This window comes from Pongo abelii, chromosome 13 (assembly GCF_028885655.2).
Source record: "Pongo abelii isolate AG06213 chromosome 13, NHGRI_mPonAbe1-v2.0_pri, whole genome shotgun sequence".
NCBI classification, from domain to species: Eukaryota; Metazoa; Chordata; class Mammalia; order Primates; family Hominidae; genus Pongo; species Pongo abelii.
The window spans coordinates 99975470-99998841 of NC_071998.2; the positions used below are offsets into that span (position 1 = coordinate 99975470).

The 23372-nt window shown below is 39.2% G+C and overlaps 1 protein-coding gene across 1 annotated transcript in view; it reads right to left on the bottom strand.

Annotated features, from left to right (window-relative positions):
* The window catches only part of ELP1 (elongator acetyltransferase complex subunit 1), a 64630-nt gene that overhangs the window by 14918 nt on the left and 26340 nt on the right, over nt 1-23372 (bottom strand). The window contains 16 exon segments of the mRNA NM_001373929.1: nt 5414-5475; nt 7275-7476; nt 9059-9156; nt 10022-10145; nt 12563-12711; nt 13020-13105; nt 13215-13352; nt 14550-14629; nt 14720-14798; nt 15879-15952; nt 16319-16434; nt 17290-17395; nt 17494-17547; nt 18706-18809; nt 19428-19534; nt 22211-22393. Of these exon segments, the coding sequence (NP_001360858.1) occupies nt 5414-5475; nt 7275-7476; nt 9059-9156; nt 10022-10145; nt 12563-12711; nt 13020-13105; nt 13215-13352; nt 14550-14629; nt 14720-14798; nt 15879-15952; nt 16319-16434; nt 17290-17395; nt 17494-17547; nt 18706-18809; nt 19428-19534; nt 22211-22393 (1762 nt within the window).

Sequence of the window (23372 nt, forward strand, 5' to 3'; positions counted from 1 at the left end):
TTAAATTTAACTATATTGGTAATCACATTCAATGCAAATGTCTAAACCCTCCAATTAAAAGGCAGAGATTGTCAAATTAGATTTAAAAAAAAAAAAGAACCAACTAATGCTATCAACAAGGAACGCACTTTCAAAATAAAGACTACATTCAGCTAGATTAAAAGTAAAAGGATAGAAAAAGATGCAATGAAAAGACTAACCAAGAGAAGGCTGGAAGAATCATATTAATAATATTAAAGTCAAATTCAGAATTAGGAATAGTAACGGAGAAAAAAGGATATCAAAATGAATACATCTAGAACATACTCATAAGCATGTATGCACCTATAACAGAGCTTCAAAATACATTAAGCAAACACTGGTAGAATGAAAGGAGAAATAGACAAATACATTATTGCAGTGGGAGACTTCAACACTTTCTCAGTCATTGATAGAGCAGGTAGTGAGGAAATCAATAAGGACATAAAAAGCTAGAACAGCATGATCAACCTAATCTAACTGACATTTATAGAACACTCCATCCAATAATAGTAGCTTTCATATTATTTTCAAATACACAACATTCTGTAAAACAGACCATATTAAAAATTAAAATAAATTATAAATTTAAATTAATAAAATGTATGTTCTCTAATCACAACAAAATTAAAATAGAAATTAATAACAAAAAGATGGCTGGCAAATCTCCGATATCTGCAAGTTAAACATACTTCTAAATAAACCAAGGTTCAATAAAGAAATCACAAGGGAAATTAGGAAATGAAAACAAAACATTTCAAAATTTGTGTAACGTAACTAAAACGGTGCTTGAGGAAAATTATGGCATTATATGCTTAAACTATAAAGTAAGGAATCATCTCAAATCAATGGCTTTAAGCCATCACCTTGGCCAGGCACAGTGGCTTACACATGGAATCCCAGCACCTTGGGAGGCAGAGGTGGAGGGATCACTTGAGGCCAGGAGTTTCAGACCAGCGTGGGCAACGTAGTAACACATCATCTCTACAAAAAAAATTAAAAATTAGCCAGGCATGGTGGCATGCACCTGTAATCCCAACTACTCTGGAGGCTGAGGGTGGAGGATAGCTTGAACCTAGGAGTTTGAGACTGCAGTGAGCCATGATCTTGCCACTGCACTCCAGCCTAAGCAAGAGTGGGACCCTGTTTCTTTAAGAAAACAACAAAAAATAAGAAAAAAGAAAAAAATGAAAGTAAGGCATCACCTTAAGAAACTAGAAAAATAAAGAGCAAATAAAATAATAAACAGAAAATAATAAAAAAATTAATGATACAGAATCCAGAAAAATCATAGAGAAAAACAATGAAACAGTTCATTCTTTAATAAGATCAATAAAATTGATAAACCTCTGGCCAGAATAATCAGAAAAAAAGAAGACACATCAATATCTAGAATGAAAGACAGGACGTCACCATACACCCTACAGACAATAAAATAAGAGAATACTATAAACACTTTATGCCAATAAATCTGACAATTTAGATGAAATGAACAAATTCTTTGAAAGACATAAAGTCTCAATGCTTATTCCACAAGACACAGATAAACCTGAATAGGCTAATGTCTACTAAAGAAACTGAATATAGTGAAAAACTTTCATTAAAGAAAACTCCTGGCCAAAATGGCCTTACTGGTATATTCTACTAAAGATTTAAGGAAAAAAATATCTCCCAACAGCTGGGAGAAAGAGCTGAGCTGTCAGGTGTTGGAGTAGCTGATCAAAGCAACAAGTCAAAAATGAATTAAGTCTTCAGGCATTGCATTGGTATAAGCAAGAGACTAAAACCAGGGAAAGCACCAACTGTCTCTGTTCCATTTTTTCCCAAGGAACAACTCACTAGTCAAGAGTCAGCTGGATCCACACAGACATGAGGGTTGGTTCACTGTTGAAGGAGCTTGGAAAAAAAGGCTTCAGCAGTTTGATGGCTCTTGGGGGTATGGGTGCAAAGGAAGGGGGCTAAGGGTGGAAAAGTACTGGGTAGTGAGTCACAGTGGAAAAAAATGCCAAAGTTTTGCACTCCTTGCATAAACAGGCCTTGGCAGGGGTGCCTGAAGAAGACCTTGGCCCATGGCCTCAGATGGAGAGACCTAGGAATGAAAGTGCCAGGACTCTGAATGCAAATACTGTTATAGGAGCATGACTAACGGGGGGCCTTGAGTCCTTGACTGCAACTCCCTTTAGAAACTGTAATGTATTGGCAGTATGCCAAGTCTGGTGTAGGGAGGGCAGCTTTTCCCCATGTGGCCTCCTAGGTAAAGTCTGTAATTGTTTATGGTCAGGTCTGAAACATCACACATAGGTTTTTAACCATGAGCCAGACTCTCATACCAATTCTACATGAAATCCTCCAGAAAACAGAAATGTAAAGGACACCACCCCTCATTTTATGACAGCAGCATTATCCTGATACCCAAAACATGGCAAAGACACGAAAAAACTACAAACCAATATCCCTCATGAACACAAACACAAAAATCCTCAAGAAAATTTCAGTAAATCTAATATACCACGAGAGAAAAAGGGTAATAAATCTATAATACCAAGTGGGGTTGAACCCAGAGATGCAAGGTTGGTTTAACAGTAGAAAATCAATCACCTAGTCCCCCATATCACTGGTCTAAAAACAAAAACCCATCATAGTTGAAAACGCATTTGACAAAATTCAACACCCATTGATGATAAAAACTCTCAGAACAAGGAACAGAAGGGGATTTCCTCAAACCAAGAGGGCAGGAATTGGCAAATTTTTCCTGTAAAAGATTAGACAGTAAATATAGGCCTTATGGGCCAAACTATCTGTGTCACAACTCTTTAACTCTGCTGCTGTAGTGTTAAAGCAGCCATAGACAAGATGTAAACTAATGAGCATGGCTATGCTCCAATAAAACTTTATTTACAAAAATGGGTGGCACGTTGGATTTGTCACAGGTTGTAGTTTGCCAACTCTGCAACAGAGAGCATTTAAAAAAAAAAAAAGCAAATATCAGGCCAGGCACGGAGACTCATGCCTGTAATCCCAGCACTTTGGGAGGCTGAGACAAGCGAATTGCTTGAACCCAACAGTTCAAGACCAGCCTGGGCAACATGGCAAAACCCCATCCCTACAAAAAATACAAAAATTAGCCAGGCATGGTGGCATGTTCCTGCAGTCCCAGCTACTCAGGAGGCTGAGGTGGGAGGATCACTTGAGCCCAGGAGGTCAAGGTTGTAGTGAGCTGAGATCACACCACTGCACTCCAGCCTGGGTGACAGAGCAAGACTCTGTCTCAAAAATAAAATAATATAGAATAAAATTTTTAAAAAGCAAACATGACACTTAATGCTAAAAGACAATTGACTTTTCTCCAATATCAGGAAAAAGGCAAGGATGTTCACTCTTAACACTTCTATTCAACACCATATTGGAAGCCCTAGAAAATGCAATACAGATAGAAAAAAGTATTGATTGTAAGAAAGACATAAAACAGTATTTATAGAAACCATTTTTGTTAATGTAGAAAATCCTAGAGAATACACTCAAGAGCTTCTAGAACTAATAAATGAGTTTAGCAAGGTTACAGGATACAAGGTCAATATACAGCCTCCCTGCAAAACACTTCAGCTATATTTCTATATACTAGTAATAAAACATTAGAAAATGAAATTAAAAGCTAGTCAATCCTTGAGATGACTCCAGCCCCGGCCAACACCTTAATTGCACCCTTGTAAAGGACCCTGAGCCAGAAGGCCCCAGCTAAGCCCTACCAAGATTCTTGGCCCATTGAAAAAGTGGGATAATAGGGTCTGTTGTTTTAAGCTGCCAGCTTTTAAGGTAAGTTGTTACATAGCAATAGATAATACATCTAGTGTCACAGTAATACACCCAGTGCTGGTGAGCATAGGAGCCACTGAAGCACTCTCACATATCACTGGTGGGAACGCAAAATGATACGGCCACTGCAGATTAGTTCTGCAGCTTCTTAAAAAGTTAAACATCCACTTATCACGGGGATGTGGCATTCCCACTCCTGTCCCCATAAAGACCTGTACTAGAATGTTCACGGCTGAGTTATTCATAATAACCCCAAACTGAAAACAATCCAAATTACACCAACTGGTGAACAGATCAACAAATTCTGACATATTCATACAATGGGATACTATTCAGCAATACAAAGGAATAAACTACAACATGGATGCATCTCCAATGCACTATGTGAGTGAAAGGAGCCAGACTAAAAAGACTACATACCATATGGCTCTGTTTATATGAAATTCTAGATAATGTGAAACTTTACTGACTGATCAGTTTGCCAAAGGCTGGCAGTGGAGGGAGAAGGCTGACTGCAAAAGAGGAAGTAGGGAACTTTTGGGGGTGTTAGAAATGTTCTAGATCATGAGTGCAATGGTGGTTACACAGCTACAAACATCTGTCAAAATGTACTGAATTCTTCATCTAAAATTGGTGAATTAACTTTATTATATGTAAATTATACAACTGTACAACACATAATTTTATTGTATGTAAATTACGCAAAATAATTTTTTGCATTAATCTTCATTTACAAAGAAAAAAAGACAATGGCATCTTATCCATTTAATTAACTCTCTATGTGGTATATCTTTCCACTCCAACCTATCTACTCTTTTAGGTATGTTTCATTCCCTGGTATTTTCAATTCAATCACCCAACAAATATTCTCTCCAGGATCTAATTATATAAAATTTTAGTTATCTTCTTTCACTCACTGTTATTACACAAGAGACAATTAAATATTTTTAAAGCACAATTAAGTTACATAAATGTGCTATCAGTAACAACTGTAAAAAACACTCTCTCATCAAAGGTCAAAACTCTACAAGGCAATAATCCCTGGTGTCAACTGTGCACTTGTGTACTGCTAGTCTGTGGCCAGTTACTGCAGTTTTATTGTTTTCATAATAAATCCTATAATACTACCAAATGCTCATATGGGTACTTATCCTTATAATCTGCTGTACCTCCAGGTCCCTGAGGTAAAAGAGACATTTCCAATAGAGAGAATGGGAGTAAAAGCCAAGAGTATGTAGCCTTCAATGATCCTGTTTTTTAATGGTCCGTTCTCATTGTTTCTACTTTGGCAAACTCAATTTTAAAAAGCACAGCTACCTTGAGATGTAATTAAGTACTTTCTACCAAGGTCAAACCAGTAGTATGTTAAAGTAGAGCCCTTTCATATTCTACCTCACAAAACTTAGAGATGTACTAAATTTACATTTCCAAGTCAAGCCAGCAAGATAAGACCTCTGGGGCAAACACTATCTCTGGACTTAACAATTATGCACAGTTCTTTTAACTTTCATGATCACTAAGATACAATTGAGAAGACCTTTCTTGCTGACTGGGGGGTTTAGAAGGGAGGAATTGAGTTTACCTGGGCATACTCTTCCAAAACCATGGCTGCGTCAATGTGCTTCCTCTGCTCAACCAGCTTTCCTGTAGAGACAATAAGCAGCAGTTGACTACAAAGTTAAACAGATTCTTTGGCTCAAGTGCTTCTTTAATATGTCTTTATTATGTATGAAACTATGTACTTTCTGAATTTCTGTGAGGGACTAGGTATATACACCATAGAGTCGTATCTTAAATGGCAGCTAGAATCTAAATTTAGCACAGGAATTGAAAATCATATACAGCCAAAATTAGCCTTGAAAGATGCTTCGAAAGCATGTATATGGGAAAATGACCTGGTATCTCTCACTAAACCACTTTGTCTCTTAACAGTAAGAGACCACTATTTCTTTGGTTGAGCACTAGATGGAGGTAGCTGACTTATGTTTGAATCATGCAGTGTCTTTAGATCCTAGAATCACTCTCAGCCCAACTGAGATAAACCACAGAGAGGCACAGAGAACCCAAGGCTTTCAAAGGAGCTGGCAGATTCCGGTCTCTCATTGCATGCTCACTCCAGGGCATATATCACTAAAAAAGTAGGTAAAATCACCTCCACTATTTAAATAGTTACCTTCTCTTTCTTTTGCTCTCTTGTGTAAACTGCCTACGTTAAATGTACACACACAGTGACTCCAGTGTGTAACATTTCTCAAACATCTTTGACCATTGCCCTCCCCACCTACTTTTGCTAAACATCTGAGAAAACCTAGAAATACTCCCTTATAAGACATGGGAAATAGTAAGCTAAGAGCTGTAAAGAATAGAAGATAAGAGATCCAAGAACAGAGATAGAAGGTATAAACAACCAATACCATAAATTTCTAAAGCAGAAAGGAACAATGGAGACTGAACGAATAACTACAAGGCCTGAAATAAGGAATTCTCAACATTTGTAAAAAGAGGCCAGCTTGGAAACGGAGGGATTTGGGAAGGACTAATAACCAGAAAAAGAAAAGTGATAATCCCATACACTGTTATAATCCCAAGAAAAAAAGAATACTGCAAATGACAAAGAAGGACTGGTACATAAATTTAACAGGATAGAGTTTGGAATTTTTTTAGGACTGCTTTTTTTTTTTTCTTTGAGATCTCAACAATATTTACAAGTTACGGAAAAAAATATACCAGTCATTGCTTTACTTCAAGCACTGCTGAGAGGACCAGAGCTTCTGCTCATCTCTTTTCACAGGTGTCCTTACACTTTCCTCCACTCTGGTACTAGAGCCTGGTACCAGCCTTGCCTCTGGTTCGGGCAACCCTTGTCCCTGATGCAGCTAAACTGCCTTTGCTTTCAGAATGCTTGGACATTTGGCCTTTTTTTTTCCCCACCTCATTCCTGGCTATTCCAACAACCTACTGTCTATACCAGAATGCACCCATCCCAAAATTCATCTTTACCTTCTTACAGGGCACAGACCATCCAGCTACCTGGTGTGGCCGAGATGGAATAGAAGGTGATAGTTTAACTTCCAACCAGGTCATTTCCAACTTAAAGGTAAATGTTTTACCACGACTCTAACTTCTCCCCACTCTCCTTCCTTCCCCACAGATGTGGAGATAACCTAGCTACAACCATCTGCCTAAAAGGTTGCAGAGCCACACAACAGAAGGGCCTATAAATCCCTATGAGAGAAATAAACTTCTTTCCATATTGGGCCACTGCATTCTGGGACTCTTGCTGTAGTAGCTTACACTTTAAAGCATTCTAAATTAATTTTTATCAGTGAGAATGAGACTGTCTGAGGGTATTCTGCCCTAAATTTATTTGCAAAAATACCAAACAAAAGAAATACATTTTTAAAAAGTTTTGTAGATGTAGACATATAAATGATTGTACTTACCTGCCAGAGTTCTGCCAAGGCCCGCCAGCTGGTCTTTGGTAAAGTTAAGCTGGGCTGCCACACAGAGGGCTTGCTTCCAGTTGCCACATGTCAGAAAGGCTGAGAGAGCTTTCTCGTGGGCACCACAACGGGCAAACGTTAGCCCCGCTGGCTCATACATGTGCTCCTGCATCAGGTGCTCCCCATAAGCAATGCTGATATCCTGTGACAAGAGGAGATTTAGGACTGAGGAGGAAACATGACAATCATTTCTCTAAAGCTCCCGTGTAGCTGCTTTAGTTCCTATACTTGAAACTCCCTTAAAAGAATTACCTGGGAAAATCTTACAGTTGATCAGTTAGTGCAATCATTTTTTCATTCAAAACCTTACTGAAGATGTGCCATTTATTCACTCAACAAATAATTACTCTTCACTACATATGCACCATTCTGGGCAGTATGGATACTACAGCAAGGCAAAAAATAAAACCAAACAAATGAAAAACCATATAAGAACCACCACCAAGTTGCTGCTCTTATAGTAACAGAGGACGAACTTATGGACAAAATACAGTCTATGGCATAATGGCAAAGGTGGATAAAGGGACAGAGGACAGTCTCCTCGCAGCCCTCAGGGAGTGTGAGCTCTAACGGCTGTCAGGAGAATAAACCACGTGATGAGATAGGGGACAGCATCCAGGCAGAGGGCACAGAAGGCACCATGGCCATGCAGCAGGAATGCGTATAGCAGGTCTGAGGAGTAACAGGACGGCCAGTGTGACTGGAGCAGAGAGTGTGGGAGAGAATAGAAAACAAGGGCGAAGAGGTAGCCACTGGCTAAATCCTCAATTCTCCAGGCTGGATGTTAGGCAGAGATTCAGAGAGGAATACAACATGGAGTCCTCGCCCTTAAGAAGCCCACAGCCTGGTGGAGGAGACAAAGCAGCTAATTAGCAGTTTGACAAATGCAATCACCAAGGTAAGGGCAGGCTGCTCTGGGAGTTCAGTGTTTGGCGTCTGGTCCAGGAATGGCATTCAGGAGTAACCCAAGGGTTCTGATGGACAAATGGGGCTAAAGGAAGACTGGTGGGTAGAGAAATGGCAGAGGAATCACACAATGTGACATCTGTAGAACTACCTACAAGTAACTGGGAATATGGACAGTGGCAGAAGCTGGTGCTAAAGAAGCTGGCAGGGGCTTGATCAAAGAAAGATGTGTATATTGTCTGAGGACAAATTGAAAATGGTGATGTTGGTGGCATGGTAGAGTGGTGGTTAATGGCATGGGCAGGGTGGTCAGGCAGCCTGGGCTCTGTATCCCAGGTCCAGCACTTTGTAGCTCTGGATCCTCAGGCAAGTTGCTTCCTCATCTACAAATTGTGTACAGCACCCTATTAGGCTGTTAAGAGGATCACATAACACATTTAACTTATAAGCAAAGTGTGTGGTATATAAAAAAGGCTAAAGGGATGCTTTTTTAAACAAACAAAACTTTCCCTTTATGCTGAAATATATGGGAAAGATCTGTACTTGTTAGGATGATCAGTCTTACAGCAGTGAGGTTGGGCTAGAGCAGGAGTGGGAAGGAAGCAGGGAACCCCACGGGGAAGGTGCTGTGGTATTCCCGATGAGGAATCAGAGAACAGGTCAGGACCATTCTCCCAGATAAGAAGTTCAAATTGAGGCTAATTAGTTTTAAGATCAATTTTGAAGCCAAGGATGTTGTTACGAACTTAGGATCCTCACTCCTTTCCTACTAAAGCAAAAAGGAAAACCAGGACAACCTCATTTCACACACCACATACCTGGTACTGTTGTGAGCTTGGTGAATATAACTTCAGAGCTTCGTTATACAAGTTTTTATCTTTTATCAAGTTTAAGCATTCTGGGAAGTACTCAGGTCCTGCAGGAAAATGATTCACATAAAGACAGGCTTAAGACATGGGAAGCATAATGGACTTCATTTATACCAATGGTCACCAAACAAAATAAATGAGGAACTTTTTAAGACTTAAATAATCAGAGAATCTGAAGAATGGGATCCTGGAATTTGAATTTTTAATGAGCACCACTGCAGATTCTGAGGCAAGAGAAGCACTGATTGGGATCAGCATCCTACTTAAGGGTCCCAGCCTTCCAGCCCAGTGTTTTCTCAGCCTCCTTGAAAAGACATCGCCTGGGAAGCTTATTAGACACATGCACGCCTCAGTCCTATGCCAGACCAGCTGAATCAGATTCTCCAAGGATGCCAGCAGCTGAAGGCTTAACATGCACTCCAGGTGATTCTTCCTTTCCCCCCTGTCATTCCCCAGTAAAGAATCACAACTGCTCCAGCATGAGAGGAACAACTGGCACCCCATCACTGTCAATTAAAACTGTGTCTTGCAGGGCACGGGAAGGTGGCCTCATCACGCTCTCCAGACAAGCAGAGTTTCCCCGACATATCTGCAAACAGCACGAGAATGAAGAACTGTCAACCAATTTTGATTCTGAGACACTGAAGTTAACTCACAGGTGCTCATTCTTAACCAAAAAAGGATCTGCTCGACGCTCTTACCTAGGGAGCTCTTCCAGTTCATTAAAAGTGATTTCTTTACCTTCAGCTTTTCAGAACACAGGACAAAATAAGGTAAGCCTACATAATTGTTAGAGTTTTCAGGAGTGGGAAGTGAAATCAGTCACTGTCTAAAGTAACAGCTTAATTTATACCTTGCCTAGTTCCAAAGAAGATCTGAAGTAGAGATGAACATACGAATCCCCACACTTACCACATTTGCTGAGGTGGCCAATGGCTTTTTCATATCGTTTCAAGTATTTGTCTATAGTAAACCGCTGATAATTAGTTTCCATTTTCTTAAGTGTATTAAGAAATGGAAGATATTCTTTGGGATCCTAAAAAAATGATTAATGAGAATTTTATTACTTGTGATATTCATATATAGGAATAGAAACTAGCATTTATATATAGCAATAAACCCAAAGCTACATAATTTTTAAATGTATATTATATATTAACTGCATATTACATAATATATAAAATCAAACTACAGTTGTCCCCCAGTATCTATGGGGAATTGGTTCCAGGACGCCCCAAGGATACCAAAATCCAAGCATACCCCAGTCCTGCACTTGACCCCATGGAGCCTGGATACACAAAAAGTTGGCCCTCTGTATCTGCAAGTTTCAAATCCTGCAAATATTGTACTTTTGATCCACACTGATTGTGGATGCAGAACCTGTGGACACAAAGGGCCAACTGTGTTTGAGAGAGATCCACATTTAGATAAACCCACACAGTTCAAACTCGCACAGTTGAAACTCATGTTGTGCAAGCGTCAGCTGAACATCAAACAAGCTTTGGCAAAAATGCTTTCAAATATGGATATTATTAAGTTACATTTGGAATAACAGTAACTTTCTTAATTAAGTCTCACAGTATCATTTATTTCATAGGCTAATAAGGGAAATAAGGTTTCAGTCTAGAAGATATTGAACAAATGCATCTAAGTTTCTCCTAAAAGTCTAAGACATTGCTTTTGGTGCTGTTTTCATGACATTCCATGCCCTCCGGAAAATATCACATTACAATAAAAATAAAATTATACTGACTTGGACTCAAAACTCTGAGACTCTTTCAACCTAGTATTTATTGGCACTATCATCTCCAGCTCTATGCCATGCCCTGTAAGCAAATTGTTTTTCTTCCTAATGGAGAGGTGTTTCCTGTCTTTAATGCAATTTCCCTGGGTTGACAGGATAAATACATGTAAGAACAACATAGGAAAAAAACCCAAGACAACAAATAATTAAGTGCTCATTCCCAGCACTCTGGGAGGCCGAGGCAGATGGATTGCTTGAGCTCACAAGGCTGAGACCAGCCTGGGCAACATGGCGAAACCCCGTCTCAACAAAAAAAACACAAAACTTAGCCGGGCATGGTGGTACAGGCCTATAAGCTGAGGTGGGAGGATTGCTTGAGCCTAGGAGGCGTAGGTTGCAGTGAGCCAAGATGGTGCCACTGCACTCCAGCCCAGGTGATAGAGTCAGACCTTGTCTCAAAAATAAATAAATACTGCACTCCAGAAGGAGACACACTGTAGTCTGCAAGGGTAGCCACTGGGTGCAACAGAAGCATATAGGAGGGTCACCTCACCCAGTCCCTGGAGGGAAGCATGAGTGGCTTACTAGGAAGAGGCCACCTGGGCATACTTTAACCTAGATTAGTGAGAATTAGCCAGGGGAATGGTGAGGGGGGAAGCAGTCAAAGCCCATGGATGGCAGAATGCTGCCTACCAAGGCATGTGGTAGTGAGGGGTAAGGGAAGGGGGATAAAAGCATTGTCTTTCCTCCATGGGCAGAAGAAAAAAAGACAATACCAAGAAGTGAGAATGGAAAGATACACAGAGGCCAGGTCAAGGAAGGGTTTCTAAGCAGTATTATGGCTTCTGAATTGTATCCTTGGAACAATGGGAGCTCGTGAAGGAATTTAAGCAGAGAGATGAAGGATCCGATTTTCCTTTTTGGAGAGGTCATGGGGAAGAGACTGAGGCTGCAAAAAACTAGATAAAAAAATATGCATACCAGTGGTGCTCAAAGTTTTTGATCATAGCACATGTACCAACACAGGAAAGGGGGCCATGAGCCTTCTGTGCTCCATGTGCCCACCCTCCACTAGAAAAAAGAGCCATGTGAGAAAGAACCAGAGTGGAACATGAACCACTTGTTACATTTCCTTTATAACAGAAGAAATTAGCTCACACATATGCCCATCATCTTAAAAATAACCATGTAATTTTAGGCCACACACGGTGGCTCACACCTGTAATCCCAGCACTTTGGGAGGCCGAGGCGGGTGGATCACGACATCAGGAGATGGAGACCATCCTGGCTAACACGGTGAAACCCCGTCTCTACTAAAAATACAAAAAATTAGCCAGGCGTGGTGACGGGCACCTGTAGTCCCAGCTACTTGGGAGGCTGAGGCAAGAGAATGGCGTGAACCTGGGAGGCAGAGCTTGCAGTAAGCCGAGACTGTGCCACTGCACTCCAGCCTGGGCGACAGAGCAAGACTCCGTCTCAAAAAAAAAAAATTGCCATGTAATTTTACTTCACCTCTTCAACCTCACAATCAAAACACTTTCATAAGCAGAGGGGCTTAGGAACGTGGGCCCTAGAAACTCACAGATCTGTCTCCAGCCCTGCACTCACAGGGTGATAGCAGAAAAGCTACTGCACTACCAGAAGCAGGGTTTCATACTATCATTATATAAACAAGAACCAAATGGCATAAAAGTAAGAACTCCACATACCTTCTGTGACTTCTCAGCTACCATGAGGACCAAATCAAAGTCATAGGTGCCAAGAGAATGATCATATAATTCATTAACATCTACCAGAAGCAGCAAATATTTCAGGGCCTCTTCAGCACTGACAGCATCAGGATCAGAAGGCACATTTCCTAAGAGTGTTTAGAAAACAAAACAGAACACAATCATTTGGGGAAAACACCCACAGACCTAACAACATAACCAAAAAGACAATAAATTTTTCTCAACGGAACTGGACATCAGAAGAATATATACTTCTGATACTTTCATATATGCTTTAGAGGGCAGCACTGAAAAAAACTGACATGGGTCTTAAAATGGCAACTAAAAAGTCACATGTTAAATCTGTGGTGTGGCAATGACATGGTGATGGTCACCTGCAGAAGACTAGTGGCAGTCACGGCCACCTTAAGCACTTTCTCTGTGAGCGGATCTCTACCTTGAAGCTCGTGTACTTTCTGCAGTACAATTTCCAGTTCTGGGGTTGTCTTCTTTACATGAGATGTAAGTATGGATAGGCAGTATCTGAGGTAATAAGTGAAGAACACCAGAATGAGAAAGATAAGTAGGCTGGACAAGGACAACTACACACTTTGGTTTTTCGAAGGATGCCGCCTGGTGACAGCATACATACTTATGAGGATTTATGCTCTCCATGACTGCTCTCATAGCATCACAGACAAGGTCTAGTTTTTTCCCGTCAGGATCCCTGGACAGGTGGACACTGCTGGTAACTGGTGGAGGGTACATGGTCTTCGTGACATCTTCTTCTCTAAGAACAGATGTGTATGGAACAGTCATCAACAGAACATGCAGCCCAGCAATCAAAGCACTAACATACACCTGGCATACTGATGATGATAAATAAAAATGACTTTTGGAAAAGAGTTGAATTATAAAAATATTGAGAAATAAAACATGTCCACAAAAGACTTATACAAATGTTTGTAGATGTTTTAGTCACATTAGCCCCAAAACGGGTACAATCCACGTGTCCAGCAACAGGGGAATGAATAAGCAAACAGTGGTGTATTTACACAATGGCATACTACTGAGCAATAAAAAAAGAATCAACTAGTGATACATATAAAAACACAGATGAATCTCAAGACAATATGCTGAATGAAAACAGCTTTATGCAGAAGAGTAATACTGTAAGCTTCCATTTAGGTGAAGTTCTTGATTTATGGTGAAAAATTCAGAGGAGTAGTTGCCTGGGGAATGGGACAGGGACTGACTGAAAGGAATCTGAAGCAGCTTTCTGAAAAGGAGTAAATGCCCCCTAAATTGATAAAGGTTCAGGTTACATGAAATGTACATTTGCCAAAACTCACTAAATGGCACACTTAAGAGTTGGACATTTCACTGTAGATAAATATGACCTGAAAAAACACAACAAAACCAACCCACACACAAAGAATGCCCTCTAGTTAATGATATACAAGGAGAAGTACAGGGGGTAGAGTGGACTGATGTCTACAACTCATTTAGAAATTTGTCTACAAACAAAATGAATGATGGATAGATAGATTATAGAGAATGAGAATGCGTATACAGAAAAATATAAACTGGTGAATCCAGGTGGGGTATATATAGGCTGCTTACTGGACAATTCTCTCAACTTTTCTGTTTTGAAAGTGTTTCATTAAAAAGTTGAGGGGAAAGATCATCAGAGACAAAGATGCCATTTGATATCAAGCTCCTAAGAAAAACAAGTAGTTTTATATGTCTACCTAAAAATCAAGTCAAATAATAATTCTGAATGACATGTTTTAAGGACACAGTTTTAAACAGGCTGTTTTAAAAAGAAAGGAAAAGAGCAAAAAACCAACTGGCATCTAAGAGTTATAGCAATTTTTAAAAATGAACCGTAAGGAATTTTTCTTCTCTAGCTATTTATGTTTGATTTCCTTAACAAGAAGAGAGAAAATTATGGAAAAGATACGCATGAATTATTCAAAATACTTACTTCAATTCTGTAAAAAACAAGTTAATGTGATTCACAGAATCTATCTGTTTAATGAAGGTTTCCACATTCTCAAGAAACACCTACCAAAAAAAGGGACAAAACATCTTCGTTCAAATCATATTAGTTCAAGCACAAAGTAAGCTAGAGTAAATGACAGCTTAGAAAGTTACCTTAGGGTTATGATCATAAATCAGATTGAGATTGATTCTCAGCTTTCTCATGCATTCAAATGCCTCTTTAAACATAAGTCTGTGAGGAGACAGAGAAAGAATAGAAAAGGTATTCTCAAAAACTGAGCTCCATGGGCCCAGTATATTTTCATTATGATACAAACCAGTTATAATCAGATTACAGCCCCAATGCCAAGCTACTATTACTGGATTTCTACTCTGAAATTACAGAATAAAAAAATCAGGTACCACATTCATTTACCTTCTTAAAAGGTGTGATTTAGTCATCATGGCTGTCTGAGAACTACATCTTCACATACATACAACAGAAAATCATTACAGAAAGCCGGGCACGGTGGTTCACGCCTGTAATCCTAGCACTTTGGGAAGCCGAAGTGGACAGATCACTTGAGGTCAGGAGTTTGAGACCAGCCTGGCCAACATGGTGAAACCCTGTCTCTACTAAAAATACAAAAAAAAAATCAGCCAGGCGTGGTGGTGCATGCCTGTAATCCTAGCTATGTGATTACATAGAGGCTGAGGTGGGAGGATTGCTTGAACCCAGGAGGCAGAGGTTGCAGTGAGCTGAGATTGCACCACTGTACTCCAGCCTGGGTGATAGAGCAAGACTCTGTCTCAAAAAAAAAAAGAAAATCATCATGGAATTTAGGTCTACTTTTTAAACAAAACATTAGTATAGATCTTTCTAATACAAAGTTTCCTCCAAATAGGTTCAGAAAATCAGTCATTTCCTTCACAAGAGTGGCTCGGGCTCTTTTGGGTCATAGGCCCCTCTGTAAATCTGTTGAAAGCTGTGGGCTTTCTACTTGAATAAATACACAAAGACAAGGTTTGTTGTGTACAATCTACCTGGGTTCATAGGCCACCTAAAACCCACATGTGTTCCCTCAGGTTAAGAGAAGCCCTCCTTTATATAATGAGTGTCACGATTCTTTCTGCTAGGAATCTCCACTACAAAATACTGTATTAAAGTAAAAAAGTTTAAAAAAAAAAAAAAAGAGCCTCTAAGAATCTGATTGATGATATAGGTAATGAGGGTTTTTCATACTTTTAAGTTCTCAAAATTGTAATAAAATACTTATTGTCTTCACATGTAAATCACAAGCTAACTAGTTACAAACACTGCAATGGCACTTACTTGTCCAACCACTTCCGAATCTGAGCTAAAACCAGGGCTCGATGATGAACAACTTCTAAGTTTCCCCTTGGCATCTTAAATAAATTAAAGCAGTAACATTTTTAATTAAGTAGAAAACATTTAAATAGCCAGGATACACAATTTTACCTAACTCTTCACAGAGAACTACCACAACTCTCTAAAATGAGCACACTTTTAGCAGAATCTGGTTGTTCTCTATATTTATCTTGACTTTCAAGAAAAGTTTCCCTTTGAGCCTTTCCTGGTCACAGCCTGTATCAACACTCCTTTGAATAAAGCTAACAGAAGACTATCAAGGAAAGGTTTACAATAAATGATACAAAGAATAAGAAAGCCTAAAATACAACCTGCAAGAATTATGCTTGGTACTTGGCTGAATGACAATCAGACTATCTATCTTGTCTGAAAAACCAGCTTACCTGTAATACAAGCTTTGTGTCCTGGGGCACAACAGTGACAATCCGTGAACCCCTCTCCACTTTCCGCAGAACTTCCCCATTGGACACATGATTGCTGCCCAGGCCGGCCTGTAATGCTAAACACACCATTAACTAATAAGCCTTAACTATCACAACAAGCCACTCTCCATTAACTGCAAGTGAAATCACACACATTATGTGAAATAGAAGAGAACAAATAACCATGTGCCTTAGCTCTCCCACTGAACCTCAAGACTATCAGCCCTGCTGATGAACACGCTCATCCCTGGAACTCACCCTCTCTCTTACAGAGCCCTCATGCATATTCACATACACAGCTTCTCAAATGATGCAGAGAAACACAGTAAGAATTGGGGCAACTTCTCTATTTCTTAGCATTATCAGTGTACTATAATCATATCAATGAAAGAAAGATTCCCTATTTCCAAGTTGGAAGCAAAGAAAATAAGTTGGCTTTTTAGAATAAGGAACACACACACACACACGTCACACACACACACGCGCCACACACACAGAGATAGATAGGGCATGGAACAGAAGATAAAATGCAGCCAATATCCTACAAACCACGAGATGGAGCCCAGATGTACAGTGGAGGGTGGGCACAGTGGGAAAAGACTACACAGAAGGTAAAACATTGGGGATCTACGTAGTAATTCCAAATAAAATATTAGATCAGTTACATAATAAAATTTCCTGAAAATTTTTTAACTTTAGAATGTGCTGCTTAAGGAAGGAACTCCCTTCCTTGGATGTCTTTACTAAAGTGCAGAGTGATTTAACTGAGATATTATGTTGAGATTAGGGTCTAAGTAAAATAACTCTAAAGATTTTCTCCAGCCTAGGACTCCTTGATAAAAAGCCAAAGTAGACGAAGAATTCAAAAAGTCATCAAGACTCCAAAGACACTGGAGGAGGGACCATTTCTATTTTATACATTGAAAACTTACTTTTAAATGAAGCATCCCTCAGGCAAAAACACTGGCAGGTATGGGAATGGGTTGTCAACAATAAAAACTCATCATATACTGCAAATGATGTGATATTTGACGCAACCTGTAAGAGAAGGCCAGAGAGGCATGGGGGGAAAGTTAGCTAGATTACTCAGAGCTAACACTGTGAAAAGGATCCAACACCAAACCAAGCCTTGATACCTCAATGTCATTGATGAAAAAGCGACACCTGTCAGTCAGACCAAGGACACACTCCTGCAAAGAAATAAAACTGAAATCACAACCAATTCTATTTCAAATCAGTTAAACCTAACTTTTCTATCACATAGTTCTACCACCCTATGATTTCACACCTAAGTTCCTGTAATCAGGACTAAAGATAGATACCTAAGACATGGCTGGGTCCAGTGCAAAACAGAATGTGAAGCCATCCAATCCATCAGTGAGCCCTGACATCTCCATCTCCTACATATATCTCAAACCCATCTCCTTTTTCTCCTCACTAACTCCACTCAACCTGTGTTGATCCCATATTCCAGTCTCGTCACTCTCCAATCAACTCTGTTCTGGGCAGCCAGAATCACTGTCCAAACCATGAAGCAGAACACATTACTCTGTTATTAAAAATCACAAGAAGTTTCTAATCTTTGTTCCATTAAAGAACTCAAATTCCCTCCTATGACTGTCACTGAGCTCCAGCCACAATGCTTCCATCCAGTCCCTTGAATCAGATGAGCTCTTGCTAAGCTCAAGGAGTTTGTTTTCCCTTCTGCCTGGAGACAGAGCCTTCTTTTTCTTCACATCTCAGCACACACATCACTGCCTCTAAGAGGCCTTCCTGGATCACCAAATGCAGGACTCCCATTCTCATAGCCACCATCCTCAAATTATCCCTCAAACATCTCAGTATTCTCTACCAGTATACCCTGTCCATTTCCATCACACTCCCAACAAAGGGAATCATTACATTGAAATTAATAGATCACAAGTTCCAGAAGAACAGGAATTAGTCAAGTGGTTTTGTTTTCCAACCACTGCATTCTACCATCCACCACAATTATAGGCATTCTAGTATGTGTTGAATAAAAATCTACTAAAACTATTTTCAAGATCACATTTGTTTTCCCTACTAAATAAAATTAACTTTGAATGATTTGTACAACTAGGGATAAAGGGTTGCTAATCACATATATTATCTCATTTAGTCTTCTGAACCCTGATAGACAGATACTGATTTTCCTATTTTATAGACGAATAAGGTGTGGCTTATGAAAGTGAGATCATTTCCCACTATTGTCTAGGAATTTAGTGGAGACCCAAGTCCACCTCCAAAGCCCACGCTCTTTCTACTTAACGCCATCAGTCCCTGGGTAACTACTTTAAAAGTAAATTTCCTGCTCCTTGTTCACTTACCTCTTCTCCAATCACGGCCAATTCAGTCTGGGTGCATGGATAAGGAAACCGAACAGGAAATCCACCAGAGTTCTTCCATGGTTTAACAGCCAGAGAAGGTGACTCTGCGAGATTCACAGATCTAGTTTACAAATAGCTGATGTGCTCTTTGTAAAAAATCATCAACATCAATATTTGCTAAAACACTTAACATGCAATTTCAACCACTTTTTTTTTCTCCAATGCTGGCATTATTTATTTATTTTTTTTTATTATACTTTAAGTTCTAGGGTACATGTGCACAACGTGCAGGTTTGTTACATATGTATACATGTGCCATGTTGGTGTGCTGCACCCATTAACTCGTCATTTACATTAGGTATATCTCCTAATGCTATCCCTCCCCTCTTCCCCCACCCCACGACAGGCCTTGGTGTGTGAAGTTCCCCTTCCTGTGTCCAAGTGTTCTCATTGTTCAGTTCCCACCTATGAGTGAGAACATGCGGTGTATGGTTTTTTGTCCCTGCGATAGTCATCAATCACTTTTTTAAGAGTACATTGTTCATTAAAAGAGGAAACAGGAGTAGAATACACTTGCCAGTTCCACTCTAAAGCTTAGGGTTTTCCAGGGTAGCTAAAAGACCTGACAATCAATGTTGTACTGACAAGATACAAGTACATGTTCTTAAGAACTAAGCATCTATGTAAGTCATAATATGCTTTCCTAACACCTTGATACTCACCCCAAAGGTACTTAAATATCTGGCCATCAGCCAGCTGTAATACTACTGACTTGGTCTTGGAATTGCAACATAGACTGATTATGACCCCATCCACCGTTGAAGATGAACTGACAAAAAAAAGAGGAGGGCATGTAAACAGACCATTTTTCTCAAAAATAGTGACATTTCACTGATTTTGAAAATCAACAATTTCCTTTTGATGCTGCACTACCTACTTCAATACAATGTAGACAAAATACATATATACACACCCAATACTATACACACACACACACACACACACACACACTTAGAGACAGATGGATGGTTAGATGGATAAAACTACTCCAAACCAAAGCTCAGACAAAGCCACATCTGCTACATGACACCACTTTCCACAAACCCAACAAGGTAGTTGTTTACACTGTGAAGTCATCATTCCTCTACTGGCCACAACTTACTGCACCTTATTACAATGTATTGTAGTTTTTCCCTGTACATTATTACTTATTACAATGTATTGCCTTCATTAGATATGGATGGTACCAATATCATTTCTGTCTGCTTAAAATAGTTAAAGCAGCTGGTCTGTAGGAAAATGAGCACACTCAATATCTCTATCACTATCATATTGACTGATGGAAAATTGTGGATTTTCACTAATGAGATGAAGGGAATTTGTTATCATCATTACATTTTTTCCCTGAGTCAATGGAGAGAAGTAAAATTTTACTTTTTTTTTTTTTTTTGACAGTATCTTGCTCTGTTGCCCAGCCTGAAATGCAGTTGACACAATCATAGCTCACTGCAATCTCAACCTCCTAGGCTCAAGTGATCCTCCCACCTCAGCTTCTCAAGTAGCTTGGACCATAGCCACGGAAGCAGAATTTCTTAAAAGAGGAGGAAGAGGTAGTGATTTAAAAAAAAAAAAAAAAAAAAAGGAGACAAAGAGGTAGTGATAAAAGCAAATGATGTTAATGCTAACATTTAATTCAAAGTTTTTAACCAATCTACAAAAAAGCTAAAAATTATAACAATAGGGAATTCCTCTACAAATGCTTCAAATTTTGTGAGGATAAATTATCTGTCAAGAAGAGAACAAACTCTGCAGCTAGACTGGCTGGGATTTGATCCTGGCTCCACCTGCATGATCTCAGGCAAGTTACCTAACTGCTCCATGTCTTAGTTGTCTCATCTGTAAAATGATGGTGCAAATGGCACATACTTTAAAGAGGTATTATGAGAAATAAATAAGCTAAAACAGAGAAAGCACTTAGAAGAGTATTTTTTACAAAGTACAAGCTACAGTAAATGTAAACTACTTAATTGAGGGACTTTGCAGTCCTCAAAAGCATTAATATTTTATATGAACAAAACAGTCTTTTTGAGAAATAAAAGTCAAAGCAGTAGAAACATACTGTAAATGACTTCTCATTTTCTTTATAGCAAATGAGATGACTGCGTCAAGCTTTTGCCTCTACAAGCTAATGAGGAAGAATTTCAAATCTGAAGAAGTAGAAACTTAGTAAATTGCTCTGCTTCTCAAAAAGTAATCTACTGGCTTACTTTAAGTGCTACATATTTCTAGAACATATTCTGCATTTAGACATGTTAACAAAAGGCTTTTTCAAAATGTCACGAAGCACTATGAGTCAAAGAGCAGGAGCAAATGACTGCATTAAAAAGTTTTATGTCTATAAATGTATGTAATGTATATATATAAAGGAAAGGTTCCTAATTTTGCAACAACGTTTCTCAGAAGAGAAATCTCACCAGTAGGGCGTTAATCACAAATTAATCTGGGGATTAGTATCAGTGGACAAACGTGCCAAGTCTTGACACTGGTAACAAGGAGTTCTGGGAACTGGCTAGAAAATGCTATCAATTATACAACAGAGCTTGCATTACACAGAAGAGCATTCATTAACTGAAACCTGTTACATAATGAAGATATAGTCAAGAATCAAAACAAAACTCAGGCCCAGAGAACAGTGAAATTTCAGCAAAGAAGAATAGAGACTTTCTAATGGTAAATGTAGTCAAGTACAAAATAGGATATATAGAAGAGGAGGCTGGAAGCAGCATTTTGAAGTCACCACATCAAAACAAAGCATATATATGCAATCATGCATCATTTAACATTGGGGATACGTCTGAGAAATGTGTTGTTAGGTGATTTCATCATTGTGCAAACATCATAGAGTACTTACACAAACCTAGATGGTATAGCCTACTACACCCCTAGGCTATAGGGTATGGTCTATTGCTACTAGGCTACAAACCTGGACAGTGTGTTACTTTACAGAATACTACAGGCAATTGTAATACAATGTCGAGTATTTGTGTATCTAAACATAGAAAAGGTATGTATACACACACACACACACACACACGCATATATATGCGCATGACTGCATTTATACAAAATTTCTTCCCATCACATTAGCCCATGAGAATTAGCCACTCTAATTATGCTTGACAGTTATTAAAATCAATTATAACATATAATAATCACCCTGGAAAAATGTGGGTAGATGCTGAATTAAAATATTTAACACATCTTTAAAAAGTTGCTTCATCTATTAATATTTATCCTATTTTTCACCACTTTTTGATATATTTTTGGTCTGTTATTTTGACATGGCTCATAACTAGATTTAACCTTCTTATTAAGCGTGTCTAACAAGAAAGCTACTGCTCCTCAACCTTGATCAATGGAAGTCAAAAAAAGTTGTATGCTCGTAAAAGACAAAAACCTAACTCCATTTGCTAAACACGTGGAGTACAGGGAAAAACTGCAATACCTGACATTGAGCTGTCCATGCTCTTCATCCATCTCAGAAGAAGCTGCAGTCAAATGGTGAATGACAGACCGGGGGCTGGACTCACTGTGGCTTACAGCCAGGAAGACGTCTTCTTCAATCCAAGTGAGAAGGCCTAGTTTCAGAGGGTTTACGTCTTGATCTTCATTATTCTCAATCTGAATTCTATTGTAAATATTGAAGAATATCCAAGACATGAATAAAACTTAAAAACCACTGAGACGTTCCTGGATGAAGGAAGACTGAAGCATCTTGTATACAGTCCACTCCTAATTATTTGGAGGGACAAAACCTGAGATACTACCAAATACTAGAAAATCTAAAATTAATCTTTGTCTGGCTTAAGAATACGTTTTTATATTTTCCCTAAAATTTCTCATACCCTGAAATCTTTAAATTTGAAGAGAACACTTGAGGAAACTGACCACACAAGAAAATTACCTGCCCTAGTTTCTACACTAATGAACCCCAGAGCCTTTCCACTGCCACGACTTACCAGCATTCAAACCAGGCTCTGGCAGGTACGTGACTTGCAGTAGAATGGGTCCTTTCCTAATCACCTCACATTAAACTGACTGACTAGTTTGAGAGATGGTCTCCATGTCTCTAATGCATTCTTCGGTAGCATTCATACACCTGACCAGGGCACTGTTCTTGTCACCTCACGTAGGAACTGACAATGGTTACTTCCTGCCTTTTACATCAGGTGGCAAATCCACAGCTCTCACTGAAGAAGTTGGTCACTAGCCTGATCTTCCTCCTCAAACCTCTCTCCCCAGACTCAGGCTCCATTGCATTCATACAGAGTATCCCATGGAGGATCAGTCCCACCTCTGGTTTTCACTGACACTTTCTTCCCCAACAGACCCAATGTTCCCAATTCTTTGCCAACCCCAAACCTATCCCTTCCCCAAGGATCACGATGAGTATTCATGTCTTTTGTGAAATCTCAGACGAATTGACATTATCCCCATCGATTTTTTTTAAATGAAACTATATTCTAAACTGCCTCATACTTTCTAATTTGTCCTCTATCTCTACTCTAGTGGTTTCAAGTCTGTGAAGTGAAATAATGCATGTAAATGCTCTTTAAAAACTACTAAGCATTATACAGGCAGCCTCAAAATCACAGAGGTTGAACCCT